At 35.0% G+C, this 20762-nt stretch overlaps 2 protein-coding genes across 4 annotated transcripts; one reads left to right on the top strand and one right to left on the bottom strand.

Annotated features, from left to right (window-relative positions):
- Positions 1–7392: 7392 nt before the first annotated feature.
- On the top strand, positions 7393–9218 carry LOC137724575 (AP-1 complex subunit sigma-1). Its single transcript, XM_068463341.1, has 7 exons — positions 7393–7522; positions 7909–7995; positions 8164–8255; positions 8364–8472; positions 8557–8592; positions 8784–8870; positions 8952–9218. Exons 1-7 carry the CDS (start codon positions 7520–7522, stop codon positions 9021–9023), a joined length of 486 nt encoding a protein of 161 aa, XP_068319442.1. The 5' UTR covers positions 7393–7519; the 3' UTR covers positions 9024–9218.
- A 273-nt stretch (positions 9219–9491) lies between these two features.
- LOC137724574 (phototropin-2-like) lies at positions 9492–20253 on the bottom strand. 3 transcript variants are annotated; one of them, XR_011067459.1, is made up of 24 exons: positions 19923–20253; positions 18944–19527; positions 18058–18240; positions 17795–17886; positions 17424–17712; positions 17065–17281; positions 16351–16421; positions 15955–16061; positions 15688–15737; positions 15481–15585; positions 14918–14977; positions 14544–14633; positions 14036–14112; positions 13754–13838; positions 13421–13501; positions 12733–12836; positions 11937–11986; positions 11491–11597; positions 11287–11409; positions 10887–11000; positions 10548–10660; positions 10260–10400; positions 9969–10087; positions 9492–9807 (listed from the first exon to the last, which is right to left on the bottom strand). XR_011067459.1 is itself a non-coding variant. In XM_068463340.1 (24 exons), the coding sequence occupies exons 2-23, from the start codon at positions 19504–19506 to the stop codon at positions 9971–9973; spliced, it is 2877 nt and encodes a 958-aa protein (XP_068319441.1). In that variant the 5' UTR covers positions 19507–19527; positions 19895–20251; the 3' UTR covers positions 9492–9807; positions 9969–9970. The 3 variants fall into 3 exon arrangements, 2 of the variants coding, with proteins under 2 accessions (XP_068319441.1, XP_068319440.1); XM_068463340.1 differs by having other exon boundaries at positions 10887–10938; positions 19895–20251; XM_068463339.1 differs by having other exon boundaries at positions 10887–10938; positions 19923–20251.
- Positions 20254–20762: the final 509 nt, after the last annotated feature.

The following is a 20762-nucleotide window of genomic DNA, read 5'->3' as shown; positions in this document are numbered from 1 at the left end:
GATAATATGGTTTGTAAACATTGCAAGTTCTGTATAATTTCCAAGTGATATAGTATGTTGGTATCTATTTGTTGCCGTATATCAAACTAAATGTTGGTATCTATTTTTGGTAAGTTGGTTATTGTACATGCATGTTAGCTAAAGCAATATTCTTTAGAAAAATTACTTTTAATGTATCAAAAATGTCAGCGTAGCGTCTTACAAATTATGTACTGTCATGTGAGAAAGTTAGCATGACCATAAGTAATAGACCGTGCTATAGATAAGTTTGTCTTGTTGTTTGGGTCCCCAAAGGCTCCCAAGCTTGTAGAATATAAAGATCATTGTTCACATTATATGTTGCTTCAATTATACTCTTGGTGGTATTAAATTTTGTGGCCAACCCAACAACGCAAAGCCTTTGTGGAGGGAAGGAGCAGTAGTGTGTGTATGCGCCAATTGGACAACCTCAAAACATGCAACCGCGTATGGCAAAAACCGAAGGCGAATTGGGGGTTGGCGACTTGGCGTTCTCCCTTGGTCGGTTATTGTTTATTCCTCCAAGAGTTGCAAAGTGTGAAGAAGAGATGCATCATACATCTCCTCTTGAAACCCACTTTTTGGATTAGCTCCTAATTAATTTAAAAGGAAAACTAATGAAAAAAACTTGAAAATTCTGAGTTTTAACGATAAGGACAAAATAAAGGGTAAAGTGAATAATATCAGGTTTCACTTTTTAGTGTAAAAATATAATTTTTCGTTAAAATGAATAATACTGCGAGTTTTTTTATTAAAACTCTCTAATTTAAATGGCAAGCACCAATCCCATCCCCCCTGCGGGGGCGGCAACCACAAAAAAAAAAAAGAAAAAAAAAATCCCTGTTATCTATAAGATCTTTGTGATTTGGTCGGCTTTTATTTATTCATATCGTATGCTAGATTTTAAGGTAGTGGTAGTATGTGGTCATTCCTAAGGATAAAGACCAGAGGGAACTGTCCCATCAAGGGTGGGGTTACATGTAGCATGTTTCGTTTAACCCCATATTTCAACTTATGTGATAGCATTTCATTTCGTATCAACAAGTTTGATGTGCAAGTTTGTAGTCTCTCGAGTGAGAGTATGTTGTTTTAATTTTGTTTTATGGTGATGGTGTTTAATAGGCCCCACGATTGTTGCTTTGTGCATGTGAAAACAATAGATATAGATATAGGGATGCTACAACTTGGGGTTAATGCAACTAAATTAAAATTAGAAACATCTGCTTTGTAAGTTGTTAAGTTGTTTTATGTGTATACTTTTCAAGATTACAACTAATGAGCTTTTTTCTTAATATTGTTTGTGAAGGACTTCCTACTTGATCATGTGCAGATAATCATTGACTAACCTAGTCTAACATCGAAACAAGTTCAACCTGAGTTAAGGAGCTGATTACGGAGTCATTTGAGCTTTCGTTTTGGTTTTGTGTGTACTTTTGTTAGGTTTTAAAACAGAGGGACTAGCCTCGATTTTGAATACCAGGTATAGGACTTCGTGCATCAGCAAATTCTTTAGGAGTAACGTTAGAAAAAACAAATTTTATAAATTATATGACGTGATTGTTGATACTTAGATTATTATTTAAGTGTTCATTAACGTGCTTATTTCCAATTTGTGACATATCATATAGTTTGCGAATTTGGTTTAAAAAGTTAGTCTCCCTAACATTATAAATACTTGAAATTCCGTTTCTGATTAATTTTCTAATATTCGGAAAAAAATTAGATAAGGGTGTCTCATCATATCATTTGTAATACAACTCTCACAAAGCATAAGACTCTGTATTTGGTTTTACCTGACCCCACATTAGTTCTATCCAATAGGCTGAATTTTTGCTCACCATCCTCAAGTGGTAATGTTCATTACCCTATCTATCACCATTTGATTAGTTTAAATTTTGAAATTTGTATATATTCAATACACAAATCTCGAAATTTAAACTCATCTAACAGTAATAAATAGAGTGGTGATCATCTTATTAAAACTCATGAGTTGGAATTTATGCAGATGTGTTGTTTGATAAGTAAATGATGAATCTAAAAACATATATTAAGAAGTTGGGTAATACTAGGGAGACTAAATTTGTAGAAAAAATTTACAAACTAAATGATGTGTCACCAATAAGAATGAGCACATTTATCAATGTTTACGTAATAATCTAGTCATCAATTTTCATGTCATTTAGTTTACAATATTTTGTCTACAAATTTAGACTTCCTAACATTACTCTAACAAGTCTATGCAGTGGTCTGAAGGCTAGACAAATAGTAATCAATGCCATTAACAATGGAATAGGATCCCATCCGAATCTATTTATGGGGAGTCAAAGGATTAATTAATCGTGTCCGTTCATCGTACATCATGCGGTTAAAAATTATTTTAAAATTTTTATTTAAAATTAAATATAAACAATATCTAACGAATTGATCGCACCATATACAATAAACTGTTGTGATTGATTGATCTCCCTCAAAAAAAAATCCGGAGAGAACAATTGAATTGAACCTGCATTTGCATCCTTAACCGGACATTAATTAAATCACAAGAAAACCATTATTCGCGCTTCAAACAACTTTCCCATAAATCAAAACAAAACCATTACTTATTTTTTGATCCAATTTTTAAGTATATACTAATTACTATTGAATATAATTAGATACAAGTTGTACTTGTTTAAGTAGTAAAATTATGTTTAATTAAAGACTATAACGATGTGGGGTCGGCACCGCCCCTCCTCCGCCGACTTCAAAGTCACTGACTTGCCATACCATATAAAAAAGGGTTTTATAACCTTAATCCTTGAAGAGTGATTGAAATTTAAAATAAACATGATGTTAAATTACATATTGATTATAGTCCTCTAATATGTTTTTAATTCAAAATAATTAATGTGTATTTTATTCAATGTCTCCCATTAAATATTTAAATTTATTAATATACACATTTTAATATATTTTTTGACCAAACAAAAGTTTGTTTTTTAATTTATTAATTTTATTTAACATTCTTCAAACTTGAAAAACTCAATATTTGTACCGAAATGTATTATATTGAATTAATGTATTTAAATGTTCGTACCAAAATATATGCACCGAAATATATTATATTAAACTAAGGTACCTAAATGTGTGTACCGAAATGTTTGTACCCAAATGTGTTATATTAAACTAATGTACCGAAATGTATTATATTGAATTAATGTACCTAAATGTTTGTATCAAAATGTATGTACTGGAATATGTGTACCTAAATGTATGCACCAAAATGTATTATAATGAATTTAATGTACCTAAATGAAGAAGACAAAGTAATAAAAATTAATTTATCTAAATGTTTACAATAAAATATATTACGATGAATGAAATGAAAATTATAATTATAATGAAATAAAGTTAAAACATTAAAATTATGAAGAAAAGAGAAATAATTAAAACATCAAAAATATAATTAATAAATAAGATGATTAATTTATTAAGGGACTAAAATTAGATTTTGATCTTACTTATGGTTTTAATCTAAAAGTCATATTTGACAAGGATTAAAATGAAATTTCCTAATATAAATATCAAACACGTTTATATCAAAATAAAATAACACAATTAAAAAGTCAGAACCAAGAAAATAATACTACATTTAAATTTTATTTTTATAAGACAACGAAAAATAACACTCAAAAACTTTCCTCCTATATAAACAGCTACATATGGGGTTCTTCCATGTAACTCACACATTTAGCAGCCTCATTGCACTCACACAAACACAAAATATCAAATTCTGGCACTTGGGTTTTCAGAATTTTGCTTGAAGATCTTGTTTTTGTTTCCGATACGAGCTCGAAGATTGCCGGAAATGATATGTCTAATGGCTTCTCAGTCCCATTTGGGCATGGCAGTAATATTTTTCTACACATGTTTCTGGATCCCATTTCACCAGATGAAGAAGTTTCTGGGCAGATTATTTTTTGGCGTGATATTTTTCACTCATTTCCAGCAGCAGGAAGAGGAGGAGTGTACGAGTCTTCCAGTGGCTAGGTTCCAGGACTTGCAGGCTCATGGTACCAAAAGGTGCGGACAAGTTTTGGAGAAGACATGTTCAGTTTGCTTGGTGGATTTTGAGGACGAGGATTTGGTGAGCCAATTGGGAAAATGTGGACACGTTTTCCACGTGGATTGCATTGAGAGGTGGATTGAGAGCAGTCACTTTACCTGCCCAGTTTGCAGGTCACTGTTCTTCAAGGTCAAAACTTGTCATGCAAAACTGGATGAGGAAGTTAATATCTCTTCCTCCTACATTAATGGTGGTTTTTCTTGGTATTATTAGTTATTTGATTTTGATTAATTAAGTAATTTGTAGTTCTTTGTTTGAAGAGAGAGGATCTGGGGATGTAAAGGGAGGCAATCATGTAATTGGCTGTTAATTATATGAATACATTTCTAATTTCATGTAAAAATACATATAGATATTAATCATTTATAAGACAGTGCAGAAGAAATGAAAAACCAGTAAGCAACATCAACCATTAATCAAGCAAATGCAGTTTCTGTTTGTAGAGGGAAATGAACCCTAAATTTATCATAATTTTAACTCGTCGATTCATCTTTCCTACCACTTGGATAAACTACTAATACCTTTTTGTTGTTTTAAAACATAAAGAAGGATTTAGCAAGATTAGCTCATCGACAATGGTCAGGTGTGAGGAGTCGACCATTCCTTATAGGGGTGAGAACCATTACACCTGGAAAACCCCTTGCCCTCCTTCCCTACCACTTTGACTTAGTCCGATGAGTTGTTTTTATTTAAATGATAATTTTATTTAATCTAAACTACATAAATAAAGATTTAAATTTTGAGCACACTGCTCAACTAACTTAACTAAGCACAAGTCTACAACTAACTGCAAGGATACTTAAATAAAAAGTTTGAGCACATTGCTCGAACTTTCAATAATTCAATTCATATACTTATTGTTGCTTGTTTGATTATTATTTTTTTTCTAAATGTAATATTGGCAATAAAAATTAGTTTGGAAAATGCATAGGCATCTGACGCTATATGTATTGTTGAGGTCCACGAGAACACGAGGCATATATCTTAATTTGTTCAATTAAATTTTGAAAAATCGAAGAATCTTTCAGCAACCAAATAATCCATTGAAATTATTGGATTAATTAAATTTATAAAACTATTATTATTTTCTTCAATTGAAAGAATACTGTTAGGTTTAATATTTCTATGATTAGATGCAGATGAAAACTATCTAACATTTTTAAGGGATATATTGCTTTAATCTTCAGCTGGTGCTGGGGGTTTAAAAGAAAGTTCCAATAGAAAAGAAACTAACAACAGAATACGTTTTTAACAACATGACTTGTGACTCAAGTAATTATAAATGCTCTACTTAAAAACATTTATCTTAACTGCGCGACAAAATGTAAGCAAAGGAAAAGTAATTTTAAGATTTGTTTGGTATGCTTTCCATTAGTTGAAAGAAGAAAAATTTGCTTAATTGGCATTGCAATAACTTTCTTATGAACGCTTGTGTTATTAGTAATGTTATGTGTAGTCCATTTTGACAAATATACATGAGTTTACTAAGTTTCTTTGTACATTCATGTAGCCATTGGTATATTGAAATGGTCCCCATGTTTTACCCTCTAGTCAATTTGGTTCTCGTATTTTCAATTGGTCATCATTGAAAGGCCATCTCTATGAAAAATCGTTGTAGTTGAAACATTTAGGGTGTGTTTGTTTCACCTTCTTAAGTGGGACTGGACTAGATAGGATTATTGTTCCATGTTTGGTATGCTTGGGGACTAACTTAAGTGAGACTAGCCCGGACTCGTGTGGACTATCTCCCTCGCTAGGTCGTCTTAGCGAAGCCCCCCAAAAACCATGGGACTGCTAAGACCTGCTTCGTCTCCTTTGCGCCGCTTGGCGTCCTCCCTCTGCAAAGACCTTGCTTCGTCTGCGTTGTGTCCTCTCTCCAACGAGATCACAGCACCACACCAAGACCATTCCCTTGTTTCGAATCCGAGAGAACTACGGCGATATTCTCGGCGACTTAACCAAATTGCAGCTGCATAGAGCTCCAACAATGACTTCTGTGCTGCAAACCTCGGAGGAAGGTCCTGCTTTTGCTGTCGTCCGATTCCTCTGAGCTCGCCTGGGCCCTCGCCGTTAGACAAAGCAAAAGAGCTTGACATATTCAAATTTACCGAGTACTCAAATCCCCAAATTCAATTCAAACATGCAAATTTGCAAAGGAATCTTCAATTCTTTGATGAAAATAAAAAGGTGAGAAAAATTTGGAAGAATCACCTGAAATTCTATTAGTTCGTTTCTCTTGATTCTAAGTTGTGAATATTGATTTGGGATTGTTGATGGTGTTGCTTGAGATTATAATATATATATATATATATATATATATGTGTGTGTGTGTGTGTGTGTGTGTGTGTGTGTGTGTGTGTGTATGTTTGAGAATTGGGATAGCAATTTTAATTTGTTGTATTCTATATATGGGTTTGAATGAATTATATGTTACTGTATATCAAATCGTTGCTCAAAGGCCGTGGTTGCCGTCGAGGTTGCAGACTCAGATGGGTTTGCTTCCATTCCATATTCATGAGACGACCAGATGCTCAAAGTTCATGTAACGTAATGCAGCAATGGATATCTTCTCGATCTGGAAATATTTGATTGTGGTTTATTTGCTGCTGACTACATTCTATTTCTGCTGGGTTGAATTTTCTGTTCTGTGGGGTATTTGGGTTCTCTTGATTCATTAGAAAGATTCAATTCTGGGTTGTAAAATGTAATTTGAGGTTTTCAAATTGATTTTTTGGTCATGCATATACAGTGAAAGATTTGATTTTTCTGGAGTGGTGATCATCTACTTATGATTTTTCTACAATTTGGATGTTAGGATTTGGATTTTGCAAAAAACGTTGACGTTGGGGTTCAATTTTTTTGTATTTGTATAAAATTTTGTTATTATCCTGCTTCTTAGTCCCACACTGCACCAAACGTTTCACTAAGCTAGTCCAGCTTAGTCTAGTCTAAGCCAGTCCAGTTTAGTCCTAAAGTTAATCTAGTCCAAGACAGTCCGGTGCAACAAACGCACCCTTAGTTATCAACTTGGTACCAGTCACAGTATTATCGATAAGCAGTAAAATTTTACAATAGAAATCAAATGGCTAAACGGTTTCAATAGAAAAATGATTTCCACATATATTTTTTCCGTTACACATTTATACAAGACAAAATTTACAATTTGAAATATTATGGGGTTTTTTTTTTTTTTTTTTTTTAGTATAGGAAAATTGCAAGAGAATTTAGTATGGGCATTTTGGGCCTCAGAAATTGGTTTTCAGCCCAACCTGGACTTTTGCCTCGCTTTTTCCTGAGACGAGCGAGAGAGATTAGTAGAAGCTTGGAGCTGGGTTTTGGTGAAATCTTCAAGCTTTGAAGCAGGGCAAGCAATCGATCGCCGCAGAGAACGCAGCCATGGTAATTCTAACTCATCTTTCAAATCTCGCAATGTACCGATTAGTTGTTTTCCCTTTTCTCGTCCTCAAATTTCAATTTCCTAGATTGGGTTGCAAGAAATTAGAATTTTCAGATCTGGGTCCAATTAGCAATCGATCATTACTAATCTGGATTCTTTTCGTGTTTCGATTTGTTTTGTGATGAAAAAATTATGGGTTTTTATAGTTGTATAAAATTACTATGTGATCCATCTTTGCCATGCCATTACTCAAAACGATGCAAAATTTGTTGGAATTTGTATTTCAGTAAGAAATTTGTGATTTTGCAGCATTACTGGGGTTAAATTGATTAAATTTTATTTGGGTTTTTAGTTTAGTTACTGATCTGATAATGGTTTATGTTGTTAGATTCAATTTGTGCTTCTAATAAGCAGACAAGGAAAAGTGAGGTTGACAAAATGGTATTCTCCTTATACCCAAAAGGAAAGAAGTAAGGTATTGTCAGTAAATCTCATCTAGTATTTCGGGTTGTTTAATCGTCGCTAGAATTTATAATTCCAAGAAGAATAGCAACATGAACACCTTTTTATTCTTGTTATGAGAATGGCTTTCGATTCTCACATTGTTTGTCACCATGTGTGTATGATCTTGCATTCTGATAAGGTTCTCCGTGAGCTCAGTGGAGTAATTCTTGCACGAGGTCCCAAGCTCTGTAATTTTGTGGATTGGAGAGGATACAAAGTTGTTTATAAAAGGTGATGCAGAGAGATGTGATTTTGTTTTTGCTCTTCTAGGGGTAGAATTATTAGTGAGTGGCCTGTCTTAGACTTCCGCTACTGAATTTCTGTGAACGTGTTTTGCAGATATGCCAGTCTGTATTTCTGCATGTGTATTGATCAAGAAGATAACGAATTAGAGGTCCTTGAAATGATTCATCATTATGTTGAGATTCTCGACCGATACTTTGGCAGTGTGAGTGATTGCATTATATTCTTCATTTCATTTTGATCAAGGATGTTGTTGTACCGTGTACTAATAATATGTTTATACTTACAGGTCTGTGAACTGGATTTGATATTTAACTTCCACAAGGTATGTGATTAGTGCTTGTCTAAGAGTTGCCTTTTCTGTTTTTCGGAATTGCATTACAAAGAAATTGGTTATTACTGTTTTTGTCCACATGTTTGCCATACCAATGCTAAAATTTGCAGAGTCCTCATATGACATTTTTCTGATTTATGTTGATATCTGGCTTGATCATTTGCTACTGTTCAACATGGTAGGCCTACTATATACTGGATGAAATTTTGATTGCTGGTGAACTTCAAGAATCGAGCAAGAAAACAGTTGCACGATTGATAGCTGCACAGGTATAGGTTATTCTTAGATCGGTGCCATTTGTTGTCAAATGTTTCCATCCTCGCTAATTGCATCATATTTCTTGGTTCTAGGATTCTTTGGTGGAGACTGCAAAAGAGCAAGCTAGTTCGATAAGTAATATAATCGCGCAGGCAACCAAGTAATGAGGAACAAGCATATGGTCACCCGTTGTATCAATACACATTGAAGTGTTTCTGTATTAAAATTGTTATCGTTATTTTGAAACTTTTTGTAATAACTGATGTGCGTTTTTGGGTACGTATGCAGTTTAAGGATTGTACAATGAAATGTTCTCCGAATTGTCGTTGATTATATGTCCTGTGTGGATGGTTTATTCATAGCTTCTGTTTGAGGCATTTTTTGTGCTTTGTAGAGATGAACATTCTTACGTTCTTCTCAAAATCCATCCCAATTGTTTTTTACTAGAGATAGAGGAAAAATATATACATTTCTTTTGCATCGCTTGTCGACAAACTAAAAACGAAACGTTTACCAAAGGCCCTAAAATTTCACAATACTTGTGTTTATGGTCTCCCTCAGACAATAGTATGCATTGACAGGGTCACTGTGATATGCTAGTGGCTGAAGTACGACGGCCAACGTTTCACATGTTTCCTTGGGTTGAAAACTTAAATGTAAATGGAGTCCAATATACAATTAAACATGAACTTCAGGGTTTATGGCATGCATTCATATTAACATCGTATCTAAGTTGTATTAATTTTGAACTAATTAACAACATTTATTCGCGGTTAAATATGCTCGCTTGTTGTAAGTTCTACTTCTCTGTTGGTTTCTTATACAACTCTACTGCACCCATCCCAGACACGAACTCTCTTATCCGTTTCTTTCCGCCTGAAAGATTTGAATTTCATGCTCCGAAGGAGAGGTTTGCTGTACAGGAAGACTGGGGAAAAAGACCTTGTCCTGCAAAGTTCAAAGTAAACATATGAGAGTGTAATAACAACCAGATACCATACATCCGATGTCTTTAATGCGAGGTCTGCGGTGACGGCTTAACAAAAAATTATACTAAATCAGCAGCAAGTAAAGAAAAACGTAATCTATGTAAGAGATATTAAACTGACCTTTAGAAAATATCCAAATCCGCTAAATTTACAAGGACTCCATCATCTTCCCACGTTATATCCTTGGCCTTTGGATCTTTTTCAATAGGTTGAAGAGGTGCTTCTAATGGCGGAGGGCTCTGCGTTCAGAGAACACACAATTTCAAGACGTAATTGACAGGAAAACTAGAACTTAATGCCTTCATCAGATTACTAAGAATTCAAATCCTGGATGGGCTCTCTAGATCACTATTGGTATTTAGAAACCGGTGTTTTCAATTTATCATCAAACAATGATGGATGTATCCCTACCATGCAACGAATCAAAGGCCAATTAATTCCACGGAAGAAAGGATGTTGCTTGATTTCATTTGCACCAGTATTGGATCCTAAACGTGCGTCTGGGTCTCTCTGCAACAATGCATTTATCAACTGCCGTGCTGCAAGGCTTACCTGGAACATCAAGTAATGTTAGCGGGTGCATAATTAGCTCAAAGCTTCAAATAATGACTATACAAACGCAATATTAAAACTTCATCCATCTTTAGATCGCAAGGTCCAAAATGACAGAATAGATGCCCAGTTCAATCTTAGATATACCGGAATACTGCCTGGAAACGTGAGATCTTTGTGCAGGATGTTGGTGAATGTCCTCTGCCTATTTTTACCCCTGAAAGGTGTACGGCCATACAGCATCTCATACAACAAAATACCTGAATTCCAATCATAAACAAAAGCATTGGTGATAAAATGTACTGCAGCTCTACAAAGAAAGTAGGAGCTACCCAGTAGGGCGGGAATAACTCCATGATAACATGATTGGAAATTTTTATTATATGCACACTTTTGAATACCAAATTAATTTTCAAAGTAGTGGTACTTGAAAAATTGATTCCTTCATAAGCATTAGTAAGAATTTCGGTCAAATTTAATGCTTACCAAGAGCCCACCAATCAATAGCACTGCTGTGGCCTGCACCAGTAATAATTTCCTGAAATCAAGCACCTTAGGAACTTTGAAAATATATAGGCTCTGTAGTCTGTAACAATATAGCTGACCAGATTTGTAGTAATACAAGTATTTCAGAACATGACATTCAAAATGTCAGCGCCAGTTAGCATGGTTTGAAGCACATGCAAACATTTTACCGTTGATGAAAAGATCATGATGTGTTTTGATCCTGAGTTCCATGTAGTGACTATGCATGAAAATGTTTTCTGAGGTGTTAACCAATATTATGGAACCATACGAAAACAAGGCATGCCCCTCTATCTAATACGCTAATAAAAATATTGAAAGTAGGATGACCTAAAACCATAATGGAAAGGGATCACCGTACAGGAGCAATGTACTCTTCAGTTCCAACAAATGAATTTGATTGTGTGACTGGTTCTGCAACAAATGTTGGTGGTGGTTGACTCCTCGATCTTCTTCTCTTGTTAGGCGATTGATGCCTTATAATCTGTGCAATGGAAAAAATTATATAATAACAAATAAGAAGAGTACGTCTGTAAAGAGAGAAGTGAGGATTGTGATTTTGTACCAGGGGTTTACATGATGTCATAAATGACAAATCAAAATCTGCTAAGACAATATGCCCATCCTTATGGAGTAAAATATTTTCAGGCTTAAGGTCGCGATATACTATTCCTGTAAGAAGCCACAGGCATAGTCAGCAAAAAAGCCAGAGGACTGAGATGTCCTCCATCATAAATGACACCGATATGTTATAATCAATCAACCCTGGGTTGGATTCCCGTGCTTCAAATGCTAATCCTTATACTCAGGGAATAACTCACGTTACATCTGATTATAGTTTGTGTCAGGAAAATTAACTAAACAGTAAATGTTAACCACAGGATTTGCGAAGAACACCAATAACTTCACGAGGTTTTCTTCACATTTTTTATTAGACTAGAAAACAATTAGAAAGAATATTGAATAGAGAAGTGGAGCACAGAAAATGTTCATATCATTTAATCAAAATACCTAGACAGTGAAGATATTCCAATGCAATAACCACCTCTGCCGCATAGAACCTGGCATATAATGAAAGTTAAAACAATAATCTTTTGAGAATACATCTACTTTATAGATGGTTAAAAAATTGACTGTAGAAAGTCTGCAATCAACCTAATAGTAAAAAGTCTGCAATTCATATGTACCAAACATCAATTTCTGCTTCACATGACCATAGGTCCACCGTCCACAACAATGAATAAAAGTGTTAACTACCAGCAGTAGTGGACACGGTTATGCCCAAAGGTAGCCCTGTCTCCACCCATCTTTTGAAATCTACCTTAACAGAATTGGGGTGCATATGGTTTCGTCACATTTTAAACCTAAGTAGGGTTTTAGCCTGCTGAAAATTTTGTTCCATGACTGGTACCAGTTCATAAGAGGAAATTGAAATTATAATAAATCTCTTCCATCAACCAAATAGTTCAATGCATCTCCTAGAAAACATGGATCATTATCTTCTGCAGCTTAACCTTCGATCCTTAGTTATACCACAAACAAATCCAATAGTTATCATTAACTTTCATCATTAGCAAAATAGAAAGCATACACAACCGCATTTGGATTCGTGTTGAATGTCAATCAACACAAAGCACAGCATCTCTCCCTAGAAATTACTGAACTGTAGTTGAATCCCACACAAGCAAGAGTTTAAAGTAGCAAAATCAGATTAATGTTTTCCTATCATTAAATCCAATCAATAGTGGGTAAAGTAGTAGCTTTAATTTGGTACCAAGAGATGTTAAGAGTACAAAAGTAAAAGTACCTCGCAGATTCCTCCTTAAATAATTTCATCGGCTGCTTGTCAAGTAAAGCAAATAACTCTCCACCACTGCAAAAGTCTGATATCAAACAAACGTGTGTGGAAGTCTGAGGAGATGAAAAAAAAAATCAGTATACTTGAACCAACACCAATGTAGTTAAAAGTCAAATGCAGTCCATAAACGATTGTAGAATTTGAGACACGGAGTCCAGATATCTATTTTTACTTGTCATGCTTGCCAAGCATATGACAGGTTATGGCTGGATTTCTTGTATAACAGACACCAATTCGAAAATAGTAGAAAAATCATGTTGTATGTGTGAAAATCCCCTTGAAGAAATACTGATATGTTATTAAACTTGGCCTTGTAAGTTCAATGAACTGTATAAGTTGGCCCTCCAACTAAAAAGAGAAATCCAATTTCCTCTTTCATTTATTTGAATTCTACAAGAATAATTCCTTTGTAAAACATGTACAATCATTAGAAGGAACAGTGTCTGTCTGTCCTCTAATGTTGCCGCAACATAGGTTTAGCTTTTCAGGGTTAAGATAGTATTCACTAACAAGAAGATATATTTGATTTAGATAATGTAGAGGATTGAACTGACTCCCAATCAGATATGTCTATGCTTCTTAGTGCACATACATATGCATGCATGGATGTATCCAAAATATTCACATGCAGAATTACCTCAAATGAGGTGTACAGTGTGGGAAGAAAAGGATGGTCGAGTAGCGAAATTATCTCCCTCTCAATGCATGCTCGGTGAACCTGTAATATAAAATAGCAATATGTGACCCTCAGAGATATATAAAGATGTTATTCTGGTTATGCACAAACGAAAATGGGCATCCATATGTGTATGCGTGCAAAAACCACACATGTGCAATCAAGAGCCAGACATGCAAAGGCGCGCAAGTGACACATTCACGCACAAAATTGCAAAGCTCCTTTTCTGGACACCGCTGAGATGTATGCTTATTCACTGCTGAAGAATGCAGCTGTTCACTTATGTGTTCATACCTTGTTACGGTTCAACATTATTGACTTCTCCATTGCCTTCATAGCATACAGTTCACCTGTACCTTGTAGTTCCACCAAATGTACACTGCAAAAATACCATAGTAACGTAACTGAAAATTAGAGATCCAGAAGCCAGATAATGAATATTTTTTGTATGCATTGTATAAACAATTGCCTAATAACCTGAATATAAATACAATTTTAGACAAAGAAATGACAACAATAACCGTAGCTGAACACCACTCAATTACATACATCATCAAAGGTGAAAAATTGCAGTACCTTCCAGTATCACCGCATCCCAATGGTTTTATGGGCTTAAAATGATGTAGACCAATTTTTTCACCACGAGCAGTAATCTATAGAAAATGAATAAGATTATTAAAAAGGCATTAGTGATGGAGACAGCTTATACAAAAACTTGTGAAGCTCATAAACACTATATCTTGATTCTTAACACAATCAAGAAGTAACTGTAACTTGTAGTGGCCTAGAGACTACACAAACTAAAATAGATGTCAACACCACCACAATGCAACTCAATGGTAAATAAGAAAGCTAAAACATCTGAACGCTGAATATTAGTAATAGCGAAGTTAGTCAAAACACTCCAAGTAATATCACTTGACAATTAATTTTAAATTGCCTGTATTTCTATCTACCTCAGCTACAAGAGAAAGGAAGTTATAAATATGAATCCGGATAGCCAGTTTAAGTAGACTAATAAAATTCTTAACCTAGAGTACATGAAGTTTAACACAAAAATATTATTTGAAAAATGGATTGATACCTCTCGTATTGCTGTCCAAGAAGGATTTTCCCTTTTGTGAGGCCTTGGGAAGACAGGCTGAGAATGAATTGCCCATAAATCTTCTGGTTTCTAAATAATTGTATAATATAAAAGTTGCATCAGCTATAGTTCCAAATTATAGCCGTAAAGATATTAGATCCCATGATTGCATAAAAGATGTAGCAACCAAAAATGAAATGAAGTGTAAAATTATTAAAATCACAGATATTTTACATTAATTTTCAATACCAATTATTAACCAAATCTGAATCTGAAATATCTCAATAGAATATATTTAAATGTTTATTTAATTTAGAAAATACAACCAATCAACTCATTGGACATTTTAACTCAGCACAAAAAGAGTACCTTACCAAGTTGGCATCAGGAAGTTCTCGGACAGCCTCATCAACATTGTGTGCTGTAGCTTTGACCTGATAATATAGAGAAAAACACTTAAACATCAGCAGTAGTACATGAAAAAGGTATTGAATATATATTGATGAGACCAGTGACAAGAGTATGCCAAACATGGATTGAAAATCTGATGATGTGAGAGCATAGGACAAAAGGTTCATCAGTTTTAAAAGCATCTATTTATTGCTCATCTTGTCCATGATATCAAATGCCCAAAACCGTAAGTATTTTCTTTCTAAAATGCAGTGTATGTTGAAAGGTGAAAACAAGTTTGTTACCTAGCAATCTACTTCTCCTTTTTTATCTCCCTCAATTAATTGGGCCATATGCTGAATGATCAGGCTATTGGAATATATATTCAATTTCTAGCCAACTTCCAAAATAATTGGCATTGCTTTGAAAAGATATTCTTCTGACTATTTAGAACTGTCACATTAGGAAGGCATCAGCATCATGACTACAACAGTACATAAATAATTAAGTTCTATTGACAGTATCCAAATAATAGGAAAATAATTACCAATTTAGAACCTTCTAGCTCTGTGCTCTCTGACAGGCGATTTCGCAGAGGTTCCACATGACCACTCCCATCCAGTTGGACACCAATGAAATATTGAAGTTCACCCTATAAAAATTAAAATCAACTCAACATAAAGGCCAAAATAAGGTATGAAGGAGAATTTGATCAGAAACAAGTTTGAACCTACAATAAGAATCACAAAGTTACCTTCTGGTCACGCATGGGCTGCAAATGAAATAAATTCCAAAACTTTTTTCCTGCAATTAAAGAAATGATAACCATTAGGAAACGAAGATGTAACGCAAAACCTCCAAAACAAACGGAGCAAGTTAAACAGAAAAAGAATTTATACACCACATGGCACTTGGCAATCAAATGTCATTTATATTCTTGTCTTCCAGCCGGCATGAACCAGCAATTCAATTAACTGGCATTATAGATATGTACAGCATCAGAAATTCCAAAGCTGCTTACCACTCTTTGTATAGTTGATCAACTGTACAGTAATTTCCCTTTGTTCTCTAATGGCATCTCTTATCTTTGCGACAGTTGCTTGATCTGTTTCAGGTCCCTGGAGAAAACTATGAAACAGAGAAAGAAGATTAAATTCCTATTGCCATCTCTAATATAGTTTCTCATACACAAGAACAATATACTAGATAGGAGGAATAGAAAGCAACAATGAAAAATAAGTCTTAATTCTAATTTCATACGATTCATGTTAGATAGAGGAAATTGGACTAAGACTCTAAGTTACCTAATTGATAATTATAAACGGATAACAAGAATACAATATAACATGCTTAAGTTAAACAGCAGGAAGTAAATGACCTTGTTAAGAAAAATGCATAAATAGAGTACACTTCCTACCGACAATTTCTTCCCAAAATTTCTTCACGGGTATATTCTGTCAGTTCTAAGAAGCTATCAGATGCAAATATCTGCACAGAAAAGAGTCAAAGGACTATTAAACTCATTTTCAAATATAACATGCACCATGCATAAACCATACACTTTAATTCGAGTAATTTTTCAGTGAAAATCATGATGCTTCTTAAGTGCATAATAAAGGAAAATGTGAACTGAATCTTCCTTGGGAATAGTAGTATTAATGACAGTGAGCAATCTTGTTCCGGCACGCATTACCAGTACAGGAAAGCAAGCAAGTAAAATGAAGTAACTATACTATCACCTATCATATGCAGTGATCCGCAGTCTGCAGCTAGATATCTTAATAAAAGAACTACACACCTCAAATGCTCTCTTATATGCTTGAAATTGAGTTTGGCTTGCAAGATGCATTTTAAGTTGGATAGAGAAACTACAAGAAAATTGTAGATCAAATTCCGAAAAAGGTGGCGCTAGAAAACAACAAATCAACAACTGAACTTACTCTATGTGAGTAAAAATCATTAGTTATGGCTCTAAGTGGTTACATGAGGTTGTATAATGTGGGATCCTCGGCAAAGTGCATTCATGTGGTAGTGCAACATCAATGTAGAGAGGTGGAAAATGAAAATAGGAATATATTTGAATGAGAGTGAGACTGGAAGAAAGTTGCTTATTAAAAATAATTATTCTTACAATGGGGCAATCTGGAATTCTAGGATCACTAATCACAAAGTTCTTTTCAATGCGTTCCAATGTGGTTGCCAAGTCAATTCCTTGGCGTATATCCCTTTCTCTTTCAGTACTGTCCCAATTGTCAGAGGGCTCTATATCTGTGGTCATCAAAACCTCCGGTTCAATAATAGGTTCTTTTTCATGCCTGCTTGCAGAGCTTAGAGACCGTGTTTTAAATCTGCATGATAACATCAAACACCTGATCAAATGGTGGTCAAACTAACTTTAAATGTAACTTTTAAATATTGAAATACGGGGGAATATAGCATTAAACACTGGTGAACAATTACAATTTGGATTTGAAAATAGAATGTACTCACCCAATAGAGGAAGTGCGTCCTGACTTCCGAGATATTTTGCCTGCATCAATAGGAGAGCTCATGTTGCGAAATTTATCGCCTTTCACATCCGATTGAGGAGTTTGTCTACCAGGTGTACTCAGACTTGCAGTTGCAGCAGATTTAGGCAGAACATAATCAGGGTTGAGGCTGTCCTGCTCCTCATGAATGCTGGCAGTGTCATGACTCACATCCTGGATGTGAGAACGTGGATGTCTTACTGTTTGGACAACTTCCGTAAGGGAGCCTAACGCCTTCTCCTTCTGGCGAGCTGATCCATAAACAACATAATTCCATTAGAAATGAATTAAGACAACCATATAAAACTCAGAAAATTGACCAATTTTGCTTACAATCATAGCGGATTAGCGACTTTGGCAATCCATTCGGCCTCAGTGCCTTGTCATTCACCCCTTCTGTGTACTTGCTGACCTCAACCTGCATTCTGCAAAATCAATAAGTAAACTGTTTACCAGAATGCTCAAAATTCTTCGAAAGAAAAAAAAAAAAAAAAACAAAACAAACAAACTAACTAACTAACTAACTTGCATTAAAATCAATATGTAGCATTCAAATTACAAAACAAATCATAAAATTCAGAAGTTTGGGGACTGACCCAATAAATTTGATGGTGTTTCCCTGCTCATCTTTGATTGGGGTAATCGTGAGAAGATTCCAGAAGGGAGTTCCATCTTTCTTGTAGTTGAAGAGCCTACCGCAGTAGCTTTTCCCGGTCTTGACTGCGTCTCGGATTTTCGCCACTTCGTTCCGGTCCGTTTCCGGTCCCTGAAGAAATCGGCTGCACCCAAAACATCACAATTTTAGGGCGCCAATTGGTTTCCTTTCTTTTCGATCTCTTCTTCTTGGCGAAGGTGGAGCCACACATCGTGGCTAATTGAAACTCGGACGAGAAATTTTGACCGAAACTGAACGAAACCCTAAAATTACAGAAGGGGATGAACTGAAAGGAGTGCGGTTGCGCGGTAATTATGTCCTAATTTCAACTCACTGTGTATTTATAGCACCTGTTTGGTTTAGCCCAAAACGATGGCCGGGGTGCAAGAAATAAATGACAGTCACCCGAAAATAAATGTTGGTTCTATCCTCACACCGCTCTCAATATCAGCCATTGATTGAATGAATTACACATGATCAAAAAATACAAACTAACAAATGATGTGTGGAAGGTAAAGTGGTGTGTGGGTAGCACCACCAAAAAAAAAAAAAAAATCATAGGAGGACTTTTATCATCACCACCACTAATTATAGAGTAACTCATTCCAATATATTATGTTGTCAAATTACCGTACATTGAAACGAAAATAATATATTCAAGAAATGGCCCAAATTGATACTCGGACATGCATATCAGACTATATTACCACATAATTATCAAAGTAGTTTAAATTAACAATTTAACAATATAACATGTTAGATTGTGTGAGCGTTTAATTATCCAACACATCTGGGCAAATCAAAATGTGCTAAAATTAGCAACTTACCAGTTCCGGCCAATGACATCCTTCGAAGAATACCCGGTCATCCCAAAGAAGCCACTACTAGCATACATAATTGGGCAATCAGGTTTTGTGGCATCAGAAACAACAAAAGTCTGCTGAAGTGTAGACAAAGCTGCCTTCAACTCATTAGAAACCCTTGGAATATTTCCCATCTCACCCCCATAATTTGAGTCCTCAGAACTCCTTGCAGATGAATCAAATCTCCCCGATGAAGTTTTTCTTCCGGATATGCCCGTGAAGCTTCCTTCTCCAATGGCTGATGATTTCACAACCACACCCCACTCAGCTGTTCTTGCTGCTATTGTTTCCTTCTCTGTGATAATCTGGTTGTTGCCGGAATTGGAAGCATACCCTCCATTTGAATCAGTGGCAGAAGTGCTTTTAGGATCAGCCGAAGCCTGGTCAGTTCCGAATGCCATCCACTTGTTGATGGAATCCCTTCTACCAGCTGGAGCAGAAGTGCTTCCTGATCCGCTTTCCACAACATCAGCAGCTTGCTTGTTGCTAGGGTTTGCTCCAACATCTTTCAGATTCAAGACCTCCATTGGAAACAGAAAATCCACCGCCTGTCATCATTTAATTTAAAATTTCAAAAATTGTTGGAGAATGGTCCACCCCAAATTTGTAAATGTAATCATTAACATATATCACTTAACTCACAATTTACAAAATTTACAAACCAACAAAAAAATTGTTAACAAATAGAATGTTAAATTACATAAGTTGCTCAAGTTAAGAACGTAATCTATGTACTCGTTTCTCACAAACAGCGTCAAACTGTTCAAACTTTAGCAAAGTAATCCGCAACCAAAGTTCATCAAGAATTTGCTATTTTTCAAGGGAAGAATGAATTGGAAAACAATCGAACATCACTCATCATTCATCAATTACCATAATTCAAAGTACTAGAGATTAGCAGGCAAAGAAATTAACTGAAAAAGGAAACTTTGCATGGAAGGACCTGCTCGAAAATCGAGTTCGATGTCTCAGAATATAAAGTTTTCACTGAGCTTTGACAGCAATGAAGGCAGCCATGCCCAGTTCCAACAAATCAACAAAAATGGCAGATTTCATAAGAACCACCAGTCCTGATGAATTACATGATCTGTTCCTCTGCGATCGTCTCTACCGTACGGTATCAGATATAGTGTAAAAACTAAAAAGGTTCGTACTTGTGGTAGGTTTTTTTTTCTAGATATGGGGCTGGTGCATTGCCGCAAAGATAGGAAAAGAGACAGAGGAAGATAAAGCTCTTGTCCCGAGGCTATCGCTCAATAAGTATGACCTGACCCCCAAATTTCCCAAACCGTATCAGACATGCATATGGTGAGATCTTGGAAAGCTGCTTTTCATTACATCTTTTGTTTTTTTATTGTGTAACACTTACACTGTCACGTGATATTATTATTTCATTCATATTATTTAATCATTAATATTCACAGCTCTATTTAGTATTACCAATTTAGTCGTGTCATAACACATTTATGTTTTATGGGAAACCATTTTTCTCCGTTAATGCACCTTTGTTTGTTTCTAATCTTTGAAATTTATGATCCTTCATTATTTTTTTTTTTAAATGTCAAAAATAAACATGATTGTGTATGAGAATAACAAAGGCGTTCAGAAATCACTTCCTTGTTTATTAATAATATAATTTTTCCATAAAATATCAGTTATATCGTAACATGTGGATTAACAATACTTTGTCACAATATGAACAGTTTTGGATATGTGTACGACTGTGTAGAGACCATAGGTTTTTTTTCCCATTTATCCAATCATTTTTCTACATGTAAGTTGA

This window comes from Pyrus communis, chromosome 2 (assembly GCF_963583255.1).
Source record: "Pyrus communis chromosome 2, drPyrComm1.1, whole genome shotgun sequence".
Taxonomy (NCBI): Eukaryota; Viridiplantae; Streptophyta; class Magnoliopsida; order Rosales; family Rosaceae; genus Pyrus; species Pyrus communis.
The sequence above is the reverse complement of the archived record's forward strand: the minus strand, read 5'-3'. Positions and strand labels throughout refer to the sequence as shown.

What these genes read in the sequence shown, in the direction of transcription:
- LOC137724575 (XM_068463341.1), top strand. An exon ending in CCCAAAAGGAAAGAAGTAAG is followed by an intron (nt 7,996 to 8,163) that starts GTATTGTCAGTA and finishes CATTCTGATAAG; the next exon opens with GTTCTCCGTGAGCTCAGTGG. An exon ending in TCGACCGATACTTTGGCAGT is followed by an intron (nt 8,473 to 8,556) that starts GTGAGTGATTGC and finishes TTATACTTACAG; the next exon opens with GTCTGTGAACTGGATTTGAT.
- LOC137724574 (XM_068463340.1), bottom strand. Translation starts at nt 19,506, where the DNA reads ATGGAGGTCTTGAATCTGAAAGATGTTGGAGCAAACCCTAGCAACAAG. An exon ending in GTCGCTAATCCGCTATGATT is followed by an intron (nt 17,713 to 17,794) that starts GTAAGCAAAATT and finishes TTTATGGATCAG; the next exon opens with CTCGCCAGAAGGAGAAGGCG. An exon ending in TAATGTTGAACCGTAACAAG is followed by an intron (nt 13,502 to 13,753) that starts GTATGAACACAT and finishes TTTATATTACAG; the next exon opens with GTTCACCGAGCATGCATTGA.